Source organism: Gobius niger (genome assembly GCF_951799975.1).
Source record: "Gobius niger genome assembly, chromosome: 1".
NCBI classification, from domain to species: domain Eukaryota; kingdom Metazoa; phylum Chordata; class Actinopteri; order Gobiiformes; family Gobiidae; genus Gobius; species Gobius niger.
This window is the reverse complement of record NC_136852.1, coordinates 60,252,662-60,273,376: the sequence shown is the minus strand read 5'-3', so window position 1 is coordinate 60,273,376 and position 20,715 is coordinate 60,252,662. Positions and strand designations below refer to the sequence as shown.

At 38.3% G+C, this 20,715-nt stretch overlaps 4 protein-coding genes across 4 annotated transcripts; 1 reads left to right on the top strand and 3 right to left on the bottom strand.

Annotated features, from left to right (window-relative positions):
- Positions 1-369: 369 nt before the first annotated feature.
- acaa2 (acetyl-CoA acyltransferase 2) lies at positions 370-3,049 on the bottom strand. Its single transcript, XM_079581635.1, has 10 exons — positions 2,919-3,049; positions 2,432-2,598; positions 2,237-2,365; positions 2,058-2,174; positions 1,835-1,982; positions 1,579-1,754; positions 1,369-1,498; positions 1,217-1,287; positions 984-1,138; positions 370-745 (listed from the first exon to the last, which is right to left on the bottom strand). The coding sequence occupies exons 1-10, from the start codon at positions 2,932-2,934 to the stop codon at positions 661-663; spliced, it is 1,194 nt and encodes a 397-aa protein (XP_079437761.1). The 5' UTR covers positions 2,935-3,049; the 3' UTR covers positions 370-660.
- Positions 3,050-3,234: 185 nt separating this feature from the next.
- On the top strand, positions 3,235-4,336 carry mrpl40 (mitochondrial ribosomal protein L40). Its single transcript, XM_079582640.1, has 5 exons — positions 3,235-3,429; positions 3,512-3,592; positions 3,665-3,820; positions 3,921-4,002; positions 4,085-4,336. Exons 1-5 carry the CDS (start codon positions 3,368-3,370, stop codon positions 4,313-4,315), a joined length of 612 nt encoding a protein of 203 aa, XP_079438766.1. The 5' UTR covers positions 3,235-3,367; the 3' UTR covers positions 4,316-4,336.
- A 4,253-nt stretch (positions 4,337-8,589) lies between these two features.
- On the bottom strand, positions 8,590-12,754 carry ufd1l (ubiquitin recognition factor in ER associated degradation 1). Its single transcript, XM_079582544.1, has 12 exons — positions 12,637-12,754; positions 12,317-12,449; positions 11,823-11,855; positions 11,617-11,738; positions 10,856-10,986; positions 10,700-10,772; positions 10,557-10,625; positions 10,411-10,479; positions 10,279-10,329; positions 10,110-10,198; positions 8,884-8,968; positions 8,590-8,764 (listed from the first exon to the last, which is right to left on the bottom strand). The coding sequence occupies exons 1-12, from the start codon at positions 12,637-12,639 to the stop codon at positions 8,690-8,692; spliced, it is 933 nt and encodes a 310-aa protein (XP_079438670.1). The 5' UTR covers positions 12,640-12,754; the 3' UTR covers positions 8,590-8,689.
- A 1,024-nt stretch (positions 12,755-13,778) lies between these two features.
- Positions 13,779-20,010, bottom strand: dhx37 (DEAH (Asp-Glu-Ala-His) box polypeptide 37). Its single transcript, XM_079580757.1, has 26 exons — positions 19,768-20,010; positions 19,513-19,682; positions 19,334-19,446; positions 18,916-19,258; positions 18,682-18,830; positions 18,497-18,589; positions 18,316-18,412; positions 18,090-18,203; positions 17,802-18,018; positions 17,541-17,639; positions 17,401-17,471; positions 17,178-17,313; positions 17,031-17,107; positions 16,610-16,842; positions 16,434-16,545; positions 16,253-16,359; positions 15,940-16,128; positions 15,649-15,773; positions 15,340-15,456; positions 15,079-15,251; positions 14,848-14,962; positions 14,635-14,772; positions 14,458-14,552; positions 14,281-14,354; positions 14,116-14,213; positions 13,779-14,042 (listed from the first exon to the last, which is right to left on the bottom strand). Exons 1-26 carry the CDS (start codon positions 19,865-19,867, stop codon positions 13,972-13,974), a joined length of 3,426 nt encoding a protein of 1,141 aa, XP_079436883.1. The 5' UTR covers positions 19,868-20,010; the 3' UTR covers positions 13,779-13,971.
- Positions 20,011-20,715: the final 705 nt, after the last annotated feature.

Below are 20,715 nucleotides of genomic sequence, written 5' to 3'. Positions count from 1 at the left end.
TAGTGAAAAAACATTCAGTTGTTAATGAAGTGAACTATTAGATAAGATATCGATATCAACGAGGATCTGGTTGTTGTTGTCATGGTTGTAGTTCTCTTTGAACTATGTGTTTTTAGTTGTGCATGATCAAAATATACCACAGTAATCTTCTTATTGTGTGATATTAGTAATAAAAGTTTTAAAGGACATAGAATGGTACTATTCACATTAAGTCAAGTGTCTGTGTACTAGTGAATTAATGATTTTGCAATTTGCTTAAGTTTCAAAGTGCACATACCGACATGGCTTGAAAAATACAATAAACTGCAGCTCAGAAGGAGAATCCATCACAACAAGTAAGGTATTTTACAAATTTCTTTAATTGGCAAGAGTGGAATAAAGACACATAATTATAAACGGTATTTTGCTGAACTTCCAACAGTGTCACAGTTTTGCTGCATCATATTGATATCAGTTTTAGATTAGCATTGTAGGCACATTTGGTTTACAAACAGCTAAATGTGTTAACTTCACAAATTTGATCATTATGAACTGTGAGTGATAGATGCATATGCTGTAATCATATTGTGGGCTGGATTTACATTGTTTGCATGTTAATCTATAACTGTGAGAAACACTGCTTTATTCTTATTTTCTTTCTCAGCAGCACGTTTATTTTCTTTAGTTAGTATTTTCAATGATGATGGCAATCCCCTGACCACCACCAATACAAGCGGAGCCAATGGCATACTTGCCCCCTCGTCGCCTGTTAAAAAGAAATAGTTTAAATACAACATAAGCACTGTGTTAGATCATGGACTGTGGAGTCTGTGGATTATTGTGGTGCAGTTGGAGATCACTCCGATTCTTGTGGAGTAGACTATGTGGTGATTTTTTTGGTCATTTTCAAGGTTGATGAGTGGTAAGTGTTCGACACACATGTGAAATAACTAATGTACAAAAAGCAAAAAAACAACACAATATAACTGTTAGATTTAAGTCACCTGAGCTCATGAACCAGGTGAGCTGTGATGCGTGTACCAGATGCTCCCAGTGGATGGCCAATGGCAATAGCTCCACCATTAACATTGCTCTTTTCTGGATCCAAACCCAATGCTTTAGCTACAGCCAAGTACTGGGGGGCAAAAGCCTCATTTACCTAAACATAAGAAGTCAAATCAATACATTCAATATTAGTCCCAGCATTTTGATGATTACCATCATGTAATAAATTTACCTCCACTAAATCCATGTCACTCAAAGACAGGCCTGCTTTTTTAAGTGCTTCTGTTATTGCAGGAACTGGACCTGCAATACAATTACCATATAAAAAATGCACACAAAAAAAGAATACAGCTACAGTCCGTGTACAGATGCTACAGTCCGTACCAATTCCCATAATGCTTGGGTCACATCCTGATACATGATAAGCTACTATTCTGGCCAGTGGTGTGAGCTTGTGTTCTTTCACTGCATCTTCACTCGCAATCACCACAGCAGCAGCACCATCAGAGACACCCTGTACAACAGAGAGGTTAGCAAAAACGTTTAACTTGACTATAATTAATAGCTTAACTTGCCCAGAGAAACCATTCTTACCGAAGCATTTGCAGCTGTGACTGTTCCACCCTTTTTGAACACAGGAGCTAGTTTGGCCATTTGTTCTAGTGTTGTCTGAGGACGAGGGTGTTCATCCTGAGCCATGGACACTTTGCCTTTTCTAGCTTTAACATCGATTGGAGCAATTTCAGCAGTATAATGTCCTGCATCATGAGCTACAGTGGCAACCAAAATTGTAAAATAGCCATCATTTTGTATTAGCACCAACTGCCTTTTCAAATTTACCCAGTCTTACCAGCCTTCCACCTTTGCTGTGTTTGATGGGCATATTTGTCACAGTCTTCTCTTGTGATCTCATATTTCTGTGCTAGGTTTTCTGCTGTAATGCCCATTGGAATTTTGACATGTAGATCAGTCAAACCTGCCCACAAAGTGTCTTCCAGCTTTAAAAAGACAACCCATTCATATAATTAAAAATCCATTTATATTTTTACCGGAAATTCATCTTGAATATAAACCTTAAGATCAAATCCAAACTTTGTTCCAAACCGGATGTTACGGACGGCATAAGGAGCCTGGCTCATACTTTCTGAGCCACCACAAAGGACCACTTCTGACTCTTTGAGTGAAATCTCCTACAACACATAATTATGTTTTACCTTATTATAACAATAAAATCTTGCCACAAAAATCTTACCTGAGCCCCATTAATAATAGATTGAAAACCTGATCCACACAATCTATTTACAGTCAGGGCAGGGACTGGGATAGGGACACCGCATCGAAGGCCAACGTGACGAGCAATGTAAGGGGCATCAGCCGAGCTCTAAAAAAATAAAAGGTCTTTAAGCAAGGTCAACAACATAATCTAACAAGTGAATTCTGTCCTGACCTGCATAACATTTCCCATTATGACACTGTTGACTATCTCAGGTGCAATACCCCCTGCAGCAAAGGCTGCTTTTGCTGCATGTTCAGCTAGATCTGTTGCACTGTGGTCCTTCAACACACCTCCATAGGTTCCAAATGGAGTGCGCTTAGCAGCTACAATAAAAATACCTGTTGGGGGAAAAAGAAGAACTTATTTATATTGAGTGAGAAAAAGATTTTTGTATCATTATTTATTCATGCCGATTTATTTTTGTAACATGGGGTTTACCACAATACTTAAAAGACAGGATGAATAATTGGAACTCTATGTTCTCCTAGCAGGTTGCACTGATCAACAACAGCATTCGACAATACTTAGATCTTCCAATACATTTTCAAGTAATGATTTACAATTAATAACATACTCGTGGCCCTATTTCAATTACACCACATTAACATGAAGCAAAAGATTATATGTATACTAGAAAGTTTAAGTTGCTATTGCATACCTCTGAGAAGCGACATAATGCTGTTCGGTCCGATTTTGTCAGGTCAAAACTCAGTTGACGAAAACTCCCGACACCTATGCACTAAACGCACTAAAGCGACCTTTCCCCTATTTTGCTATGGGAGCAGATTCGACAAACCAAGAATGTGTAAATCTCCCCCAAATTAAATGCTTAATAATTTTCCAAATCATTCTTTGTTTTTTGTTTTTGTATGCATTGGCATGTTCCAGGGTTACGCATATATATTTTATTTTTGGATTTATGTAAAAGAAACGAAAGTGCCGTTTTAACATACTACGTCATCATTATGCGCGACGACGCTTCATCCTTGCTCATGCGTGACATTTACGGGGCATTTTAGTCGTTTTTGCTTAAATGTTGGTGACATTGATGACTTATATTCAGTCCTTGTATATTTAGAGGGCCATTGCTTATAAAAAATAATAATAATGTCGCTAGCATTGTCCCGTTTGCTTTGGAGGGGATCATCCCAATACGTCCTACCGAGAAGGTAAGGGCGACCATTCAGTGTATTCACTTCAGTTTGTATCAGGACAATTAAAAGATGTTTACAGTATTTTGTGTGTTTGTAGCTTGCTTTTAGATTGTGCTCATGGTGCACGGACCTCTCTTTTTATACCTGCAATGGCACTGAGGACAACAACCCCACTAAGGTGTTGATTAGTAATTCATTCCTTTTAGTGCATTCCTGGGGTCATTTACTGAAACTGGGTATGTATTTTCAGAGCTGAACCTAAAAAGAAAAAAAAAGTGGATCCAAGACGAGAACAGATGGTAAGAGAAAGGCTTAGGAAAAAGCTGAAAAAAATGGAAAAGGTTCCACCTGAGCTCATCCCTATTGAAGACTTTATTACGCCAACTAAACGCATGGATGAAACGAGGTAAGTTTTTATTTTTGACTTAAACTGTCTTTATGTTTTTGACGTTTCTATGCTGAGTATTCCATGGTAAATCTATGTTTTTAATTATTATTTCTGAAAGAACACGGTCTGCTCCAGTGATTTCATTTGAAGAGAGTGAACGCAGAGCTTTGCTACTGAAAGAGTGGTCTCGATACAAACAGGTGATTTTTATAATAACTTTTATTATGGACATTAAGAGTTACAGTCACTAATATACTAATATATATTTATGTGCTATTTCAGGAGCAACACATGGCTGAGAGAAAGGCTGTTGAATCTGCACTGGGAGCTCAGAGAGAGGCACTGGAGGAACTGAGGCTCTCATCTAATGAACTGTACCTGGCAGCCCTAAAACCAGACTTTTCTTTATTCCCCTTCAGTCACAAGGGCCCTGCCTACACACCACCAAAACCCAAATATAAAGCACCTGACGGGAAATACCATGACATCACCAGGGTTTACAATCAAAAATAGACTACAAAATGTGGATGTGTGTTTTCAGCCCATTATATTTATGTCTTTCCCCATTGACATCTTGCAAATGCATTGACGTACGTGAGCCCCAATGTCAGTGAGACATGAGGGCAGGTCACACTGGTCCCGTAGACTGCACTGCGGTACTCGTACACACTTTTTACACATCTGCAGTGACAATAAAACAGTACATCAAAAGTACCATAAATAAGCATTGTTTGCTTCAGCCTACTCCTTTTTGGGCATTTTTGACTGTGTATCTTTTTTGTCGATTAACTCGGACCTTGGAATAGGTAGCGTTTATGTGACATCACACCATTCTAAAGAGCCTATAGTTTAAAATTGAGGTGGAGGGCAACTGACGTTAACCATGGTGACTGTGGTAACTGACAAAATGCATATTTTTATGTCTTTGTTTTTTGGCTCCTATCTCAGTCATTACTGGAGGAATCCACATGAAACAAAAACTCACAAAGTTCATTATCTCCTCTGTCATATGAACTAATGTCCAATTATATTCTCCGAAAACCGTCAAAAAGTGGTGACAATATGTGAAAACATGAGCGTGATGTCCATTAGAAAGGACTTTCAGACATAAAAGTAATATCACAGGTTTGTGAATCCAATCACGATCAAATACTTCAAACATTTGTCAATTTTCGTTTTGGAGATTTCTTACAAAAACTGTATTCCTCCCATAGAGTTGTATTGGCCCTGCCCTGCATCTGACATTATGACGTAACCTATTGCTCAAAGAAACTAAACTTCTATTGCTGGGTTGCAGGGGACATCACAGCATTCTAAAGCCTATACTATTATATAGAGGAGAAATTATTTTGTCTATTTTTGGTCTTGTACAGAGAGATCATGGACCCAGTGAATGATATTAATTATCCTTTTTCTGATCCATACATTTTCTTTTTAGCTACGACTTGTGTAATGTGTAGTGAAAGTGTAATGCTGTTAATAGGAAAAACTGGCTCCTGCCCCCCGCTGGGTCCGGTGACATAATCACATTCTAGAACCTGCAACCCAGCAATAGTGCATTACACTGTACCAGGGTAGTTTGTACTGAAGTTAATTGCAACAATAAATTTATGTTTTCAAATTTTTTGGAATGGAACTCATGCCACAAAAAAAAAGGATTGATGCAATTTTTTTTGTAGATGCACGTGCCTCTTGTGCACTTTGTTGGCGTGCATTATGTGAGTGTGGACACTTCCAATCCACTGCAATGGAAGCTATGTAAAAACACACACCTTTGAGATGTCTGGCCCAGCCTTAGCTGTACAACTAGAATGACTTACCTAATGGGTTGATAAAAAGGAACCCAGGTGTCAATCTTGGGACCCCTCTTATTCAACCTGTACATGCTTCCATTGGGTCAGCTAATAAACAGCAATAATCCCACAACTATGCAGATGACACTCAGATCTATGTCACTGACGGCTGGTGAACATTGGCCTGTAGATACAGTCTCTCTCTGTGACTGGATCGAACAGATCAGTTTGTGGATTTTCTTCAACTAAACTCAGACAAAACTGAGATCATTGTTTTTGGCCCACAGACACAAAGAGATAGTGTTATCAGTCGCCTTGAGTGGTATAGTGTCGAAACCGGACTTAGAGAGACTCAGTCTCTCCATGCATTTGTGTCCCGCAGATTAGACTACTGTAACGGCTGCCCACTAGCCTCTCTAAACGAGCTGTTAGAGCTGCAGTACATCCAGGATGCTGCTGCTCGAGTCCTGACAAGAACCAGGAAATATGACCATATTAGTCCAGTGCTCCGGTCTCTGCACTGGCTTCTTGTCGCCCAGAGAAAATAATTTTAAACAGCTCTGCTTGTGTACAAGTCTTTTCATTGGACCTTAATAGACCCTAATAGAGTCCCAACTTCCTCAAGACTTGGATCTTCTATTTTTTTGGCATGAAATTTGGGTTGCTGTTGTTTTTACCATTGTAAAACTTTAGTTTTTTGTGCCAAAAAACAAATTGACATTTTATATGATCAATGTGTACTGTTAAGTACAGATGCACAATATCAACATCCTAATTGTATTTCAAATAAAATACATATTGATACAATGGAAGTGTAGACTAGTTTTTAATGACAAGACAAAATACTTTAATATACAAATGCAAATGCCACCATTTCAAATTTAGCAATTCATGTTTCTTAAGGCTTTTCCTAGTTTAAAGGCAGGTGCCAGTCTTTAGGAGGTTCTTTCCTCAGTTCCCACACCGGAGTATGTTTTTGCTGCTCTGCTACTCTATCCCTTTCACTCCTTTGCAATGCCTCCTGCAAGAAATAAACACATATGCATGTCAGGTGATCACAATACACTCAGGAAGCCATTGTACAGTAATAAACCTTTGCTTTGGCATCTTTGTGGCTTTCCCATTGCTGGCAGTTGTTGTAGTCTTGCTTCCACTGCTGACAGGATGGTGAATCCCCATAGGTGTAGTATTGGTGGAACCAATTCCCTAGGCCTTTACAGTGTTTAAATTCTCTCCAATAATCCTCACAAGTCCGGGGTGGCTACAAATAAAGATAGAGTTATAGAAGTGTGAGGAATGTGAAATTCCTTTGAAACTATTTTTGGGTTAGAAAAGCAAATACGCTCTTTTGTGGTTATTTTCATTAAACATTGTCTGGAGTTGTCTCTAAAATAACTTATGTAACCTTTTCGTAAGAAAATATAAACAACTACACATGTCATATGGTATGCCTTATTCAGACTTTGAAATCATTAAACAGAGGGGAACCAATCCATGTAAACGAAATAATTGTTATAATGGGAACATACTGTTATTGTACAGTATGTTACCCTTATGTTTTTTTTTTGTTTTTTTTTAATGTGGCGTTTGTTTGATTGTTTTATGTCATGTGTTTATAGCTCCTTGCACATTTTTACTGCTGTGGTTTTTATACTCTGCACTGGGCTGGCTTCCTGTTTTAAAACAGCTCTGCTTGTGTACAAGTGTGTTCATGGTTTAGGAACAAAATACATCTCTGACATGTTAGAGCCATATGAACCATCTTGGGCCCTGAGAACTTCAGGGAGGGGTCTCCTGGTGGTTCCCAGAGTCATGACTAAACATGGTGAGGCTACAATCCTAAAATCTGGAACAGTTTTCATGAGGATGCGAGACAGTTCAAAATACTTTCAACAAATGAAAGTATTTTATCTGCGCTCTTGTTTTTTACTGTAATTAATTACTTTTATGTTGATGTTTTATCGATTGATTTGGTCATTTTATGCAACTGTGAAACACTTTGAATGCCTTGTGTATGAACTGTGCTCTATAAATAAACTTGCCTGCAGATCATGGCTAATAAACTGAAGTGAACTAGCCTGGTGAGACGGGGACGCTACAGCGGTGAGTCTGGTTCCCAGGCTACTGAATATCAGCATGGCTTACATCCATAGCCCAGGCACAGTCTGAACAAGTAGGTTTAATGAATGAACATAATGAATGAACTAAACGCAACCTCAGGTTTGTATTTCACTAGGGAATAACATTTTAACATTGTTAAAATCTCTAAAAACCTCGGTTAGCAGAGCACGGGCCCTTGAGACACTGTACCGTACGCACTGTGCCTGTAGCCGACTGTAAATATGTTGTTAAACACTTACTTAGTTTAGACACAAAACAGATTTTTTTGAACATTTATCAGCATTATGTCTGTTTATTTACCCTCCATGGTAAGCTTCGAGGTTGCGCCATTGAAAGTCGTGCACTTGAAGTACTTCCGGTTACAAAACCTTCACGTTAAAAGCCTTATATAGTTTTCCAACCTGTACATATGTATATATTTTTTAAATATTTTTTTTTTTTGTTTTACTCAAGAAAAACACGTACAACTCAAGTCAGGGTACATAAAGGTTTTCATTAGCTAGCTCCCATCACTGACTGATAATGTATAATGTATATAAACCGTGATAATGTATATAAATTCTTATTTCATCTCATTTTTGGTTTATTACACACATAAAAGATGCAGCAAGATTTAAAAACACCATTTATTAAATACCAGAAATTGAGCAAGTCGAAGTCTCAAAAAATGACCATAAATTCTCATGTATTTATATTCAAATAAATTGGGGGGCAGGGAACATGTAGGTTTTTGGATGGGGAGTTGAAAATAGAGTATGTGTATTTTAAAAGTTAGATATAACAAAAAAAAATAGGGGGAAAGTTATAATTAACCACTAAAAATAATAATGGATAACATTCCAATATGATGTGGTAAAACAACCCAATGAAATAGCAATTCCAAAGTTTTTTTTTTCCTTCTTTTTTTTCTTTGCTGTTCAGATACATTTACAACCTTGTATGCACAAACCAGAGTTCTCTTCACCAAAGCAAATCAAGGCTTTCTGCCTTTCTTGCGCAGTGACTGTCCTTCTCCAGAAAAGGCAATGAATCTGCTCATGGCGTCATCCTTTTAGGAAAAAATAAATAAATACATTCCATCAGAACACAAATCCATCTGATTGTAAAATACTACAATTGGATAACAATTCAAGTTGAACAAACTAAAAAATGTAACTGATAACTTACATCCTCAAAAAATTTCTTGGGCAATGGTCTTGAGTTCCTAATGAAAGTGATTCGTCCAACTTTGAATTCATAGTTAGGAATCCCTCTGTAAAAACATGAGAAAATGTTTTAAAAAATTAACAGTAGAGCTACTCAAGAGTAGCCTTGAAATACCCATGCTGCGGTGTGCGCTCGAATCATTTTGAACTGCTCACGATAGTCAGGCTAACTCAAGAGCACAACCATACAATGTACCCAAAGTATGTAAAAAGGTCTTTATTGTTCCAGCTTTATTGTGGTTATATATATATTTAAAATAAATAAATAACAGGTTTAGGTCAAATGAAGTCCAAAAGAGTGATATTTGTCCTGTTGAAAAACTGAGTGGTTACCACACAAACAAGGGCAACGAGTCACGAGGGATGCTCTCTGTAACATTTGCAAAGAGCCAGTGGTCGTTTGACACCCCTGCACCATCTGAAGTTCCATTATTCCACTGAGGCAAAAAGCATCCCAGATCATTATGACGCCCCCTCCACCGTGGTGCGTAGAAAATTTTTCAGGTGGATCTGCTTTACTGCTTGTCATGTCAGTAATGTTGGAAACCATCAACGTTACATATTTTTCTCATTAGAGAATACAACCTTCTTCCACCGTTCATTGTTCTATGTTTGGTGTTCTCTTGCAAAGTCCAAATAGGCAGTTCTGCAGCGTTCAAAGAGACAAAGCTTTTGAAGACGTTTGTTTATGAAGCCTTTGGCTATTTTTGGCTGCAAATCAGATCCTCGGGCTCCGTGTTGGTTAATTGTTTTTTGGGTCTTCCACTTACCTTTTTTGCTCCATAACCCTCAGGATCATTTAAGACATTCAAAATGACTGTCTTACTGCGTCCCACTTCAGCAGCAATGGCGCACTGTGCCCTGCTTGTGCAGCTCAACAACCCGGCCACGTTCAAAACAAGACTTTCCTTTTGCCTTAGCCATCGACATCATGACAGAATACCCGACAGAAAATGACACTGAATCCACATTTTTGCACAGATTTGGCCTTTTGCATGTGGTCCTAAACTTTTGATCAGCTGCAAAAACAGCATATTTCAGTTTAATTGTTGTTTTCAATAAAAGGTTTACAAAACATGTCTCACCATGAAAAATGTAATCTTTCAACTGGTCTTAAACTTTTGATCGGGACTTGATCCTTCTCCAAACGTTTAGGTTTACAGCTAAGAAGTTTGAGAATAAAATTACCTTTTGATGTCACTTGCTGCAAGAGGGGCAGGACTGGGTTCAATGCCTTTTGTTTTGCCATCCAATCGATTTCCTGATCCCGTAAAAGCCTGAGATACAAATATATACATAAATAAAAATGTTACTCTAATGACAGTTGTAACAATTTAAACCTCCATCAGATATTTACTCTAAATCCCAAGTCCATATCTGCGTAAGTGCTCGGGTCAGTCTCTTCCTCCTGTTTAAAAAAAAAAAAAAAAGCAGCATTTTATGATAATAATCATAAATAAATAAAAAATACCTCCTTTATTTTCCTTACCGTTGGCTCTTCATGGTGTTGAGATTGTCTTTCTGGCTCTTTGTAGCCCAATGGAGCATCAAAATCCACCTGAGAAAGACCAAGTTGAGCTGGTGAAAAATGCATTCCCCTAGTTTTTAGAATATATGAAAATTATATTTACTTACATTCATGTCACACTCAATAATGGATACGGCTTTATCAGGCTTGGTCTCCATTACCCGCAACTCATAGATCTGAAACCATTAAAGAACTTTAAAAAACAAAACAACCAGACATATAAGCAGAAAACCCATATTGACAATTATACTTTTTCATTGTAGTTGATGGCAATTACATCTCCAGTCGTCAGGCAGGCAAAGTTTCTCAGAGCATTTTCAAGGCTGGAAAATACAATACGAACAATATTACCCACCTCCAATAGACACTTCAAACAATGATCATGATTTTAGCTTAAATGTATTACACCGCTTTGGGGTTTGTAATGTCTAAGAAGTCAGGGCTCTGTGGTTGGAATTTTGAGTACGTGGCAACCATCAGATTTACACTTTCCACCTGCACAAGCCCCCCTTCCTCCAGCAACAGATTTTGCATCATCTGCATGAGAAAGAGCAAAAATAGTTTCAGTCTACAAACAGCTGTTTTAAGTCTCAAGATGAAACACGGCTTCAATTATGTAAGGGATAATGCACGACGAGGTGTCCATTATCAGAAATAACTGGACGACACGGAGGTGTTGGTACTATGCATTATCCTGCTTATACCATGGTCCCGTGAACTGGAACTGTTCATTGGGGCCTGTTTACCTATTTCTCTTAAGGGCAGGAGTTATTTCACTTTTTAATCAGTTTTACCTGAAACTAGTTCCAGCTTAATTGTTTACTGTCACTATGGAAACAGCTACAGTGGAGGGATATAGAACGTGATTCAACTGTTATTTAACTGTTGCTGGGCTAGGTGTACATTATAAATTTTTAATGGACACCCTCCAGCCAATCAGAATAGAGTATTCACCCAGACCATGGTATAAGCTCAGATTTTTAACACTGCATGAGTTAATGCGATTCTCTGTGTTAATTTTACATCACAATTGATCTTACTGCCATCATTTATTACTTATTTTATTTGTTTTTTATTTCATTATTTCATTTTTTTCCATTTTTATTGTGCAGCACTTCTTTGGAAACAGCCAGTTTATAAAATATGAAGTGAATTTGCATTTCTTACCCAGTGTGGAAGGTAACAAATGCCCTCATCTGCCACAAACTCCAAAACACCACAATGTGTCATTCTGTCAGAGTTCTTGTTGGTCAACTTGAAGAGCATTGGGTAAGTAATGTTAAGTCTACCTGGGAGAAGAAGAACAAATAATGTACAACAAAACATTACAGCATTGTTTCACACAACTTAATACGAGTAGATGAGGTACTTACTGAGCTGATCAAGAGCCGAGGGGGGCATAATAACTTAAAAACAAGAAACAAACAACGAGGATCAGTACTTTCTAATGAATTTGTGAAATCATTTATTGTAATAGAGTTCGGGAATGTGATGTCATATCGCTAAGCATTATGGGATTAGCAGCAATTATAAACTAATGGAGATTTTAAAAGTTAAAGGAGCTATTGTTCACATTAAAACACTTGGACACCACAGTGTGCTAGATGTATTTACCAGCAGCTAACGGAGTTGTTCCACAGCTTTTTATACTGTTTTTAGCTAATGTTAGTCTATGGAAATGTATGCTAACAGCTGCAAAGATGGCGGATCTCCAAGGTAACTGTGGAATTTCCCTAACTCTATAATGACGCACAGGTGTTGCCAATTCATTAAAAGCAACTACCTTTGTTAGATCAGGAGTTACTACACTCTAACTCTCTCTCTGTGTGTCCCATATAATACAGGTTATACGTCACTTTGATCATACTTTTTCCTCCTTTTTCCACGTCAGAGCGGTCATTGGGACCTGCCAGCATCGACACAGAGTAGCAGCGGTACTGAGTGGAGAAGCGATTCTGGAAGCCTCGGGCCATGGGGTGGTCAAATACATTAAAGGAAAACTGCGGAAAGAAACAAACTGGGCGTGATTGGAACACTGTTATTTAACACAGTGACAGCGCATCTTTCTGCTACTGTAGCTAGGTAGCCGTTACTTCGATAGCTACAAAACAGCTTGTTATTTGTGCCAAACTTCATCAAATATCACACAGACACTTGGAAAAATACATGAATTAGTGATTGGCTTACCATCTTTTTCGTTAATCCGGTTCGTTTTCAGATGTCAAAACACAACGTACTAGAGCTTGAAGGAAATCCTATGTTTACAGGCTTACCGGAAGTGTACTATCCAGCAGCAGGAAATGACATCGACATGACGAACCAATGAGCGAGGAGAAACGTCTAAGTTTCAAAATAAGACCCGACCTTTCACACCAACTACTATCAGATAAAATATTGGACTTCCAAGTACCAAAATGCCTAAATCAAGATCGAGTACGGAGTACACGGGCTCTAAAAAGTGTCTAACATTGATCTAAATATTTGAAACAATTAAGAGGCTGGAGTAAAAGGCTTGGATGTAAAAAAGTTGTATACAACTTTGTTCTTTGGGTGCTCTTCAATGCAGGGATCAGTTTCAGCAAAAAAACCAAAAAAGATAAGGCTTTTTATTATCTCCAAAAGTAGAGATAATAAAAAGCCTTTATTTAAACATGGCTTAATGAGATAAAATCATTGCCAATGCGTTTCGGCTCTAGGCCTTCCTCAGGGCATTTTATTTTAACTCATAAAGGCTTTTTATTATCTCTATGCCTCAGTTTGTTTGATTTGGCTGAAATTGATCTAAATATGTCTGTCTAGGCTTTCAGTTGTACATCTCCGATGCAGGTTCTTGAGTTATCTTCTGTACTCTGTAGTTCAAGTGTAGGACGTTTTGCCTCTCATCCAAAAGGCTGGAAACTTTAGAGTTGCAGACAAAGCTTTTTTGATGAGACTAGAGTACAGAAGATGACTCAAGAACTTTTATCGATTCATTAATCTAAATAGGGCAAAATTATGTCTAAATTGGGTGTAAACCATTTGCATGGAAATCCAGACTCCCATCCCTCATATCCCTGTGTATATAAAAAAAATACAGAGGGGTATCATTGTGGATTTGCTAGGCTAAACCATGGCAACACCACAAACCCCTCCACCCAACATAAATGCATTACAAAGGCATAAATGAAACGGTCTCCAATTAAAATGAATACGAAATTAAAATTGCAAATGACACCGGGAACCACAATCATGTCCCCAACCTCAGTATTTAGAGAAATCTTCTGAGAAAAACAAGACTTTGGGAGCCGACCATTTACTGTTCTCCCCTAAAAAAAAAATGTATCACAGTAAACAAATACAATCATTTACTTAGTCTTATGAAGACCACATCAGACTAACAACAGTACACCTTAGACAAACCGGTAGAAAGTGTGTTTGTTAAACTGTGATAATACAATAGTACAACATACTTAAAAAGTCAAAGTCATTTAAAACTACACTAATTTGATGTATGTAATTTTTTCATCTTGTAGCAGCCTTTATTCATATAGGAGGCCACACTATGTCCTGATGCATGGATTCTGGCAACCACTGGCAGTACACAGATAATAAGTCTAGGAAAAAAAAGAAAAGAAAACATATTTATTATTCTTTCATTCATTCATAGATAATTCAAGAGATTCTTACATTTTTCTTCAGATTTCCATAAATTTAGGAGGCGGTTCTTGCAGTCAACTTTCTTTGAAACCAGAGCACCCAGTAACGCCTCGGTCCTGGGCTGCAGCCTAAAACATTTATGTTAGAGCAGTTCGATTGGATTATTGAAAACTACATGTAAAAAGCATGTCTTACTTTGCCCAGGTTTTCAACATGATGGATGGGTTTGAGAGCAAATGAACACAATACTTCTTAAGTTTAGGACAAACCTAAAAAAAAAAAAAAATCAAGGTTAGGCGTCTAATATTATGATTATGTCATTATTTCAGAAGAATAAAATGCAGGGTGATGTTGTTATAAGAAATAAAGTACCTGTCCCTCAAGAAGAAACCTTGCAAACAGTTTGTATTTCTCTAAACCTTCTGGATATTCCATCGCCACTGCTGGCAGCTGCCAACCAACTCTGACTGCAAGGGGTAAAGGGGGAGAGGGGTTATCTGATTTGGTCCCACTTAAAAGTAGCGCAGTTGTACCCTTTAAAGAGCTTACAGAAGGTGCTTGGTTGTTGACATCGGATTGTGCCTGTAGATAAACAGAACCATGGAGATGGAGAGTCCAAAGGAGAGCCAAAATGGCAGTACTGTGGCAGTAACTGGGGGATCCACTGAGCTTCTACTGCTGACACACCTGACAGAAAAATACATATTTAAACTGACAACATCACATGTAACTTAGTTGTTGTTTGATGCTGAATGAGACTACCTTTCATGTACATTTTACTTGTCTCCATTATTTCTTGGTACACAACATAGTCTGGCAGGGTTTTAAAAAGTGCAGATGAGGGGTGAATGAATACTGGCTCATCCAACAGTGGTGTCTATCAACATAGAAAGGAGCTGGAGTTATTCTATCTAATCACTACATGTATTTATCCTTTATTTATACAGGTCTCATTTGCAGGAGAGACCTGTGAAAAGAGTCAGATAAAGATACCTTGTATCCATTCTTCCACTTTGGGTCCAGGACATCTTCTGCCCGCACACGTCTCGCAAGATGGTCTCCAAGTCCTGCCAGAACAATCTGCCGCAAGCACATGACTTGGTGTTCAGTCGGTGGCGCCATCTTTGGGTCTACAAAGACTCCAACCTCTGGACAAACTGCATTAACTACAGCAAGAGGTAATACTCATTAAATAATAATTAATTGAACATTCAAAGTAAACATGATCTACATAGAGTTTTATAAATTTGGTACCTGCATTGGTAAGCTGCCCCCTGAGGCGTCGTATCTCCACCATAGCTTTATACCTCAAGCCATTCTCTTCACAAAATGTAGGGGTGCAACCAGCAAACTCACATGCACCCACAGCCCCTAAGGTCATATGCATCAACACATTTTAAAAAAGTAACACAGGAGCAGCAAATAGTACAAAAATAAAACAATGTTCTGTAAAATCACAGCCCATTTTGATTGTCATTTGTCAGACTACCTTCTTTTGTTCCCCTTCCCTTATAGTACATAATATGTTACTAAATGAATTCAGGGTTGCACATGTTCACTTACCCAACATGACCATAAGATCTCCCAAAAGGAGGGCACCTCCTTGTCCAGCCCAGAGCCTTTTCATTTGAGTGAGTCGAGCTCGGCGTTGAGTGAGCTTTTGGCTTTCAGTTTCACTTCCAGCGGGTCTGACAATCATCAAATTGTATGGACAACAAAAAAATACAATGTAATTTGTTCATACACTATATGAAGAAAGGTCTAACATAACATGACAAAGTATATAATGCCAACAGGCCAAGCAACAACAAAATCTTGTTTTTCTTCGCAGGCCATAAAACATTAAGTAGTTACCTGTCGAGGTCCTCAAAGATCTCCCGGACCGTCATGGCAGCAACCACAGAAATTATAAACTGAAGGCAGTCCTGCTGTTTCCCCAGAGCTAACATCTTAGCATAACGTGGAGCCACAGGGAATGAAGCCATTGCTTTCCCCAGTGGAGTAATTGGACAACTCAGTCGAGCTCGCTCCATCTCTTTAACTCTTAAAAATACACATCAAACAAATACATAAATCATCAAGATTATTTAGTAACCGTCGAGCTTAAAAAAATAGGCAATTTCTCTTCACTGTGTATTCAAAATTAAAGTTGGGGAAAAGCAATTACCTCCCAGTTTGTGGAGGTTCTCGCAAAGCTCCCAGAGAAATCAATAACTGTTCAGCTGCAATCAAAGCTTCCCCAGAAGGAGAAGTGGGGAAAGGGAAATTTACCACCTGCACACAGAAAATTATAGTAATGTAGAAGCACCATAAATAACCGTACCCCAGTGTCTGTTTTATACAATTACTTTATCAATGTTTAGGTCCTTCATCTGCAAAACCAGGTCTTCCACAGGTCTGCGGGTGATCTCAGCTTCTGAGAAGAGTGTGAAGTCTCCAAACACAGCAGATGAGTACAACCTGCAGAGGAACCACAATATTTTTTTCATCAAGAAGACTTTCATATTAAATGAGTAAGTCTCACCTGTAGCAATGCCCTGGCTCTGTTCGTCCCGCTCTACCTGCCCTCTGATTGGCCGATGCCTGTGAAGTCCAGGTGACTTTGAAGGACGAGACACCAGTCACACGGTCATAAAACCGCTTCTTTACTCGACCACAGTCAACCACGTATTTAATGCCAGGGATGGTGAGCGACGTCTCAGCCACGTTAGTTGCTACTACACACAATCGGGTGTCAGATGGAGAAGCTCTGAACACCTAAAACAACAAAACATCCCATAGGATACAAGTTTATGACAAATTCATCTACAAATCAAATGGATATTTGATTAACCAATACATTAGTAATATTTGCGATTTATTTTAAGCACATTGTAAATATTAACTCTCAAACATAGTTAGAAATGAGAAAAACGTAGATATTGTCAACACTGATAAGGACTGACCTTAGCCTGTTGCTCAGGGGCCAACAAAGAGTACAACGGGAGGACATAGAGAGGAATAGATGGATCTGCCTTCTCCTCTGTAAAAAACAAAACAAAAAAAGTTATATGAAGGTCAAAAGTTACATTAAAGTTTCTTCTTTTTTTTACCAGAACTTGTTGGATCATCTCCAAGATCCAAGTCAGAACCGTCATCATCCTCATCTCCAATTCCTGCCTCTCTGTCTTCATCTCCTTCATCAAGTGGCAAAGCAGAGTAGTTATCCAAGTCGATGCGCGGTAATGACTGCAAACAGGAAAGAGATAGTCATGACTAAAACTTAACGTGTTTTTTTCACTTCTACTTCTACCACTATACATAACAAAAACTTACAACAGTTTTCTTTTGTTTGGACTTTTTGAATTTTTTAGTTGCCTCTGAACTGTCAAGATCTTCATCTCCACCTGAAAACACTTGCAACATAAGAATATATACGGAGCAGATAGGGGTTTAACTAAAACATTCAGATTTACCACAGTTTGCAGTGCTTCTTCTGAATGGGAAGGCTCTTCTCAACCTTCTACAAAGACTGTGCACTTCTGCTTGACCAGTCAAAAACACTAGGATGCCACCTGGAGGGAAATAAAATGTGAATAACTATTAAAACTATTGTTATACAGATGTTTGTAATGTGAACAATTGCAATCGGCAGGATGAAATGATAAATCGTTTAAACATTTAATTAAATCAATTTCATTTAAAGCAATAATCATGCATGTACACTGTATTTTTACCAGGAGGTAACATGCGGTGAATCTTGCAAATCTTGTGAAAGACCTCTCCAGTGTAATCCTCTAAAGGGGTACGTTTGTTGAAATGAATGGTGACAGGAAACTGTCGAGAATCCACTTTGATAACTGGAGGGGGAGTGCGGAACAACTTCTGGTTTTCTGTGAAGTCCTCCACCCGAAGAGTGGCTGACATGACCAGCAGTTTCATTGGCATTTTTTTCTGTGGGAAAAATACATTTTTGTCAATATATTCAACAAAAGAACAAAAATAAAATTAAAAACTTTCAGTACCTTATTTCTAAGAGGAACGATACGAGACAGCAAGCCAATAAGAATGTCTGTGTACACACTCCGTTCATGAGCTTCATCAATAATTATAACACTGTATTTCTGCAGCAGGAAATCCTACAACACGTAACAGCCAGTGATAAGTCTAGTGAAGCCTTCAGGCTTATCATGTTTTCCATTGTCAAATACTATTAAACATTAAACATGTAACAATGATGTACTTATGCACCTTTTGGATTTCTTTGAGCAAAACACCATCTGTCATGAACTTGATTTTAGTGTCATCGGTCACATTTCCTTCATAACGGATCTGATATGACACAACCCTAGTGCAAAGAACATGGAAAACATTATGTTAAGATGACATAAATTAATTTGGCCGAAAATCACAACATCCTTGCAAATATTACCGTGTAGAAAGATTCATCTCTTTGGCCACACGATGAGACATGCTAACAGCTGCTACTCTTCTTGGCTCTGTGATACCAATAATTGCCCCTTTACTGTAAAGAGTACGTTACAAGGAATCACTACACAAAATAAGTAATGAAAAACAAGTTTGTTTTTTTCTGAACATGATAAAAGCACAATTAACCTGGCATAGCCTGCTTCATATAAAAACTGTGGCATCTGAGTCGTCTTTCCACTCCCTGTTTCTCCACAAATGACTACACATGGGTTCTCCTTTATAGTCTCCATAATAACCTGCTCTTCAGCCATCACAGGCAGCTTCATACGTGCCTCCTATAGCAGAAAAAAATGTAAACACTCTCAGATTAAATAACAATAACAATAATAATAATCATAAATATTGTAGGATGCACTGGACCTGTATTTCCGGTGTTCTCTCGACAGGAATGAACACTGCAGGCTCTGTTTCCTTCTTGGCGACAGCAGTATGTTGCTTCTGATCACTGGACAAATCTTTTTTAACAAATGCCTCTTTCGGTGTGATCTCTGTGTCCAACTCTGCGGATGTTGCTTCTTTTGGCTTAACCATTTCTGTGGTCTCTTCTTCATCTTCACTATCAGATGTTTCTTCATCTGAACTTTCTGCTTTATCTTTCTCCTCATCTTCCTCCTCTTTGTCTTGCCATTTCCGCTTTCTATTGGCTCCACTAAGACTGCTGATTTTAACACCCAAATCTCCATCTTTCAATTCTTCAGGTAATCTAAAATTACAGTAATTTTGTTAACAAGTCGCCTTCTTATCAAAAATAGTTTAACCAAGAGGTGAACACACTTACTCTTTAGAGGTATACAGCTTTCCTCCTGTACCAAGTTTGGAGGTAGTGTACAGTAGCTTCATTTCAGACTCTGAGAGTTGCACTCCAGCCAGTTTAGACAGAACCTCTGCTCTCTTAATGACACAGACAATAACATATTACAATCAATGCCATTTGTGTAGTTATATATATATTCTCACCTGGGCTTTCTTTTCTTTTCGATCCAGCACCTTTTGCAATTCTTTCCTTTGTTTTTTAGTTAAAGGCCTTTTAGAGGAGACAGATGTAGATGCGCCTTTCTTCTTCTTGGCTTTACTGGATGGAAGAACCAGTGCGTTGCTTTCATCAACCCCTTTGAGTCTTGCTCGATCTAAGTCAGGGAACATCAGCAATTAATTTAAGATATATAAAAACACAAAAACTCATTTTTTTCATATACGTAAATACAACCTAACCTTGTAATTCCACCACAATGTCAGTCTTATCATCGGGGTTTTGATGAGCCTCATTCTGTTGCCTGCCTTTCCAGTTGTGTTTTTTCCTCAACTTCCCCATCGTAAGCAAATGGCAAAAAGGACAATGGATGTAAAACTGGGACTCGGTCTAGACTAGTTCACCAAATACATAATTTTCTCTTACAGTTTTTCCCTAAAACCTCGCTCTTCTGCTACAGCCCCTGAGCTCACGTGTGGCGAACATGGGGAAGTAAACATTCTCGGTCCGTCTGACAATGACGTCCGTCAGCAAAGCAAAGTTTGTAGCTTTGCGTTCCGCTTCACAATAAACGACCACGTCCGGAGGTAATATATTTTCTTTCCTACATTTTGTCACTGTCACGTTCTCTGATATAAAGACATGGAAGGAGCAAACTAGGTAGGCTAAGGCTTTGCATATTCTAAAACTATATAAAACCAAAGGGTCAAATAAAGTTTCCACACGCAGAAACCCCGCAGTTTTTGAGAAATTCGAGCATGAAATGGGAACTATTTTCTTCTGGCGCGTATGATTTTAGGGTCACCTGACCTACTTCTGACCAATCGGCGCATCGCGTTGACACCGCAACCCGGAAGTAAACACGCAGCCCAGAGGAGCGCGAGTTTAAATCTCGAAATAACGAGTTTAAATCTCGAAATTTTGTGTTTTAAACACACGAAATTATGACTTTAAATCTCGTAATTTCTACTTCCCGTTGGGCTTTTATTTTCTTTAACATGGCGGAAACGGGCTTCCATAGTTTTGTCTGTTAATAATTAAGCAGAAAGAAAGTTGAACAAATGAACTGCTGAACTAATGAATAAAATGGTGCTTTTATTTTGGTGTGCAGAATTGAAACCGGAAGTCACCTCTTGGGCGGCATTGTTAGGATTTTAAGTTATGCACAGAGTCAATTCATTATTTGATTA

What these genes read in the sequence shown, in the direction of transcription:
- dhx37 (XM_079580757.1), bottom strand. Translation starts at nt 19,867, where the DNA reads ATGGGGAAGTTGAGGAAAAAACACAACTGGAAAGGCAGGCAACAGAAT. An exon ending in GAAAAGAAAAGAAAGCCCAG is followed by an intron (nt 19,447 to 19,512) that starts GTGAGAATATAT and finishes TGTGTCATTAAG; the next exon opens with AGAGCAGAGGTTCTGTCTAA. An exon ending in AGTGGAAGAATGGATACAAG is followed by an intron (nt 14,963 to 15,078) that starts GTATCTTTATCT and finishes CTATGTTGATAG; the next exon opens with ACACCACTGTTGGATGAGCC.
- ufd1l (XM_079582544.1), bottom strand. An exon ending in CTCGGCTCTTGATCAGCTCA is followed by an intron (nt 11,739 to 11,822) that starts GTAAGTACCTCA and finishes TTCTTCTCCCAG; the next exon opens with GTAGACTTAACATTACTTAC. An exon ending in CCATCAACTACAATGAAAAA is followed by an intron (nt 10,626 to 10,699) that starts GTATAATTGTCA and finishes TAATGGTTTCAG; the next exon opens with ATCTATGAGTTGCGGGTAAT.
- mrpl40 (XM_079582640.1), top strand. Translation starts at nt 3,368, where the DNA reads ATGTCGCTAGCATTGTCCCGTTTGCTTTGGAGGGGATCATCCCAATAC. An exon ending in CAATACGTCCTACCGAGAAG is followed by an intron (nt 3,430 to 3,511) that starts GTAAGGGCGACC and finishes GTGTGTTTGTAG; the next exon opens with CTTGCTTTTAGATTGTGCTC. An exon ending in AGTGGTCTCGATACAAACAG is followed by an intron (nt 4,003 to 4,084) that starts GTGATTTTTATA and finishes GTGCTATTTCAG; the next exon opens with GAGCAACACATGGCTGAGAG.
- acaa2 (XM_079581635.1), bottom strand. An exon ending in CTATTATTAATGGGGCTCAG is followed by an intron (nt 2,175 to 2,236) that starts GTAAGATTTTTG and finishes TATGTGTTGTAG; the next exon opens with GAGATTTCACTCAAAGAGTC. An exon ending in ACAGCAAAGGTGGAAGGCTG is followed by an intron (nt 1,755 to 1,834) that starts GTAAGACTGGGT and finishes TTGCCACTGTAG; the next exon opens with CTCATGATGCAGGACATTAT.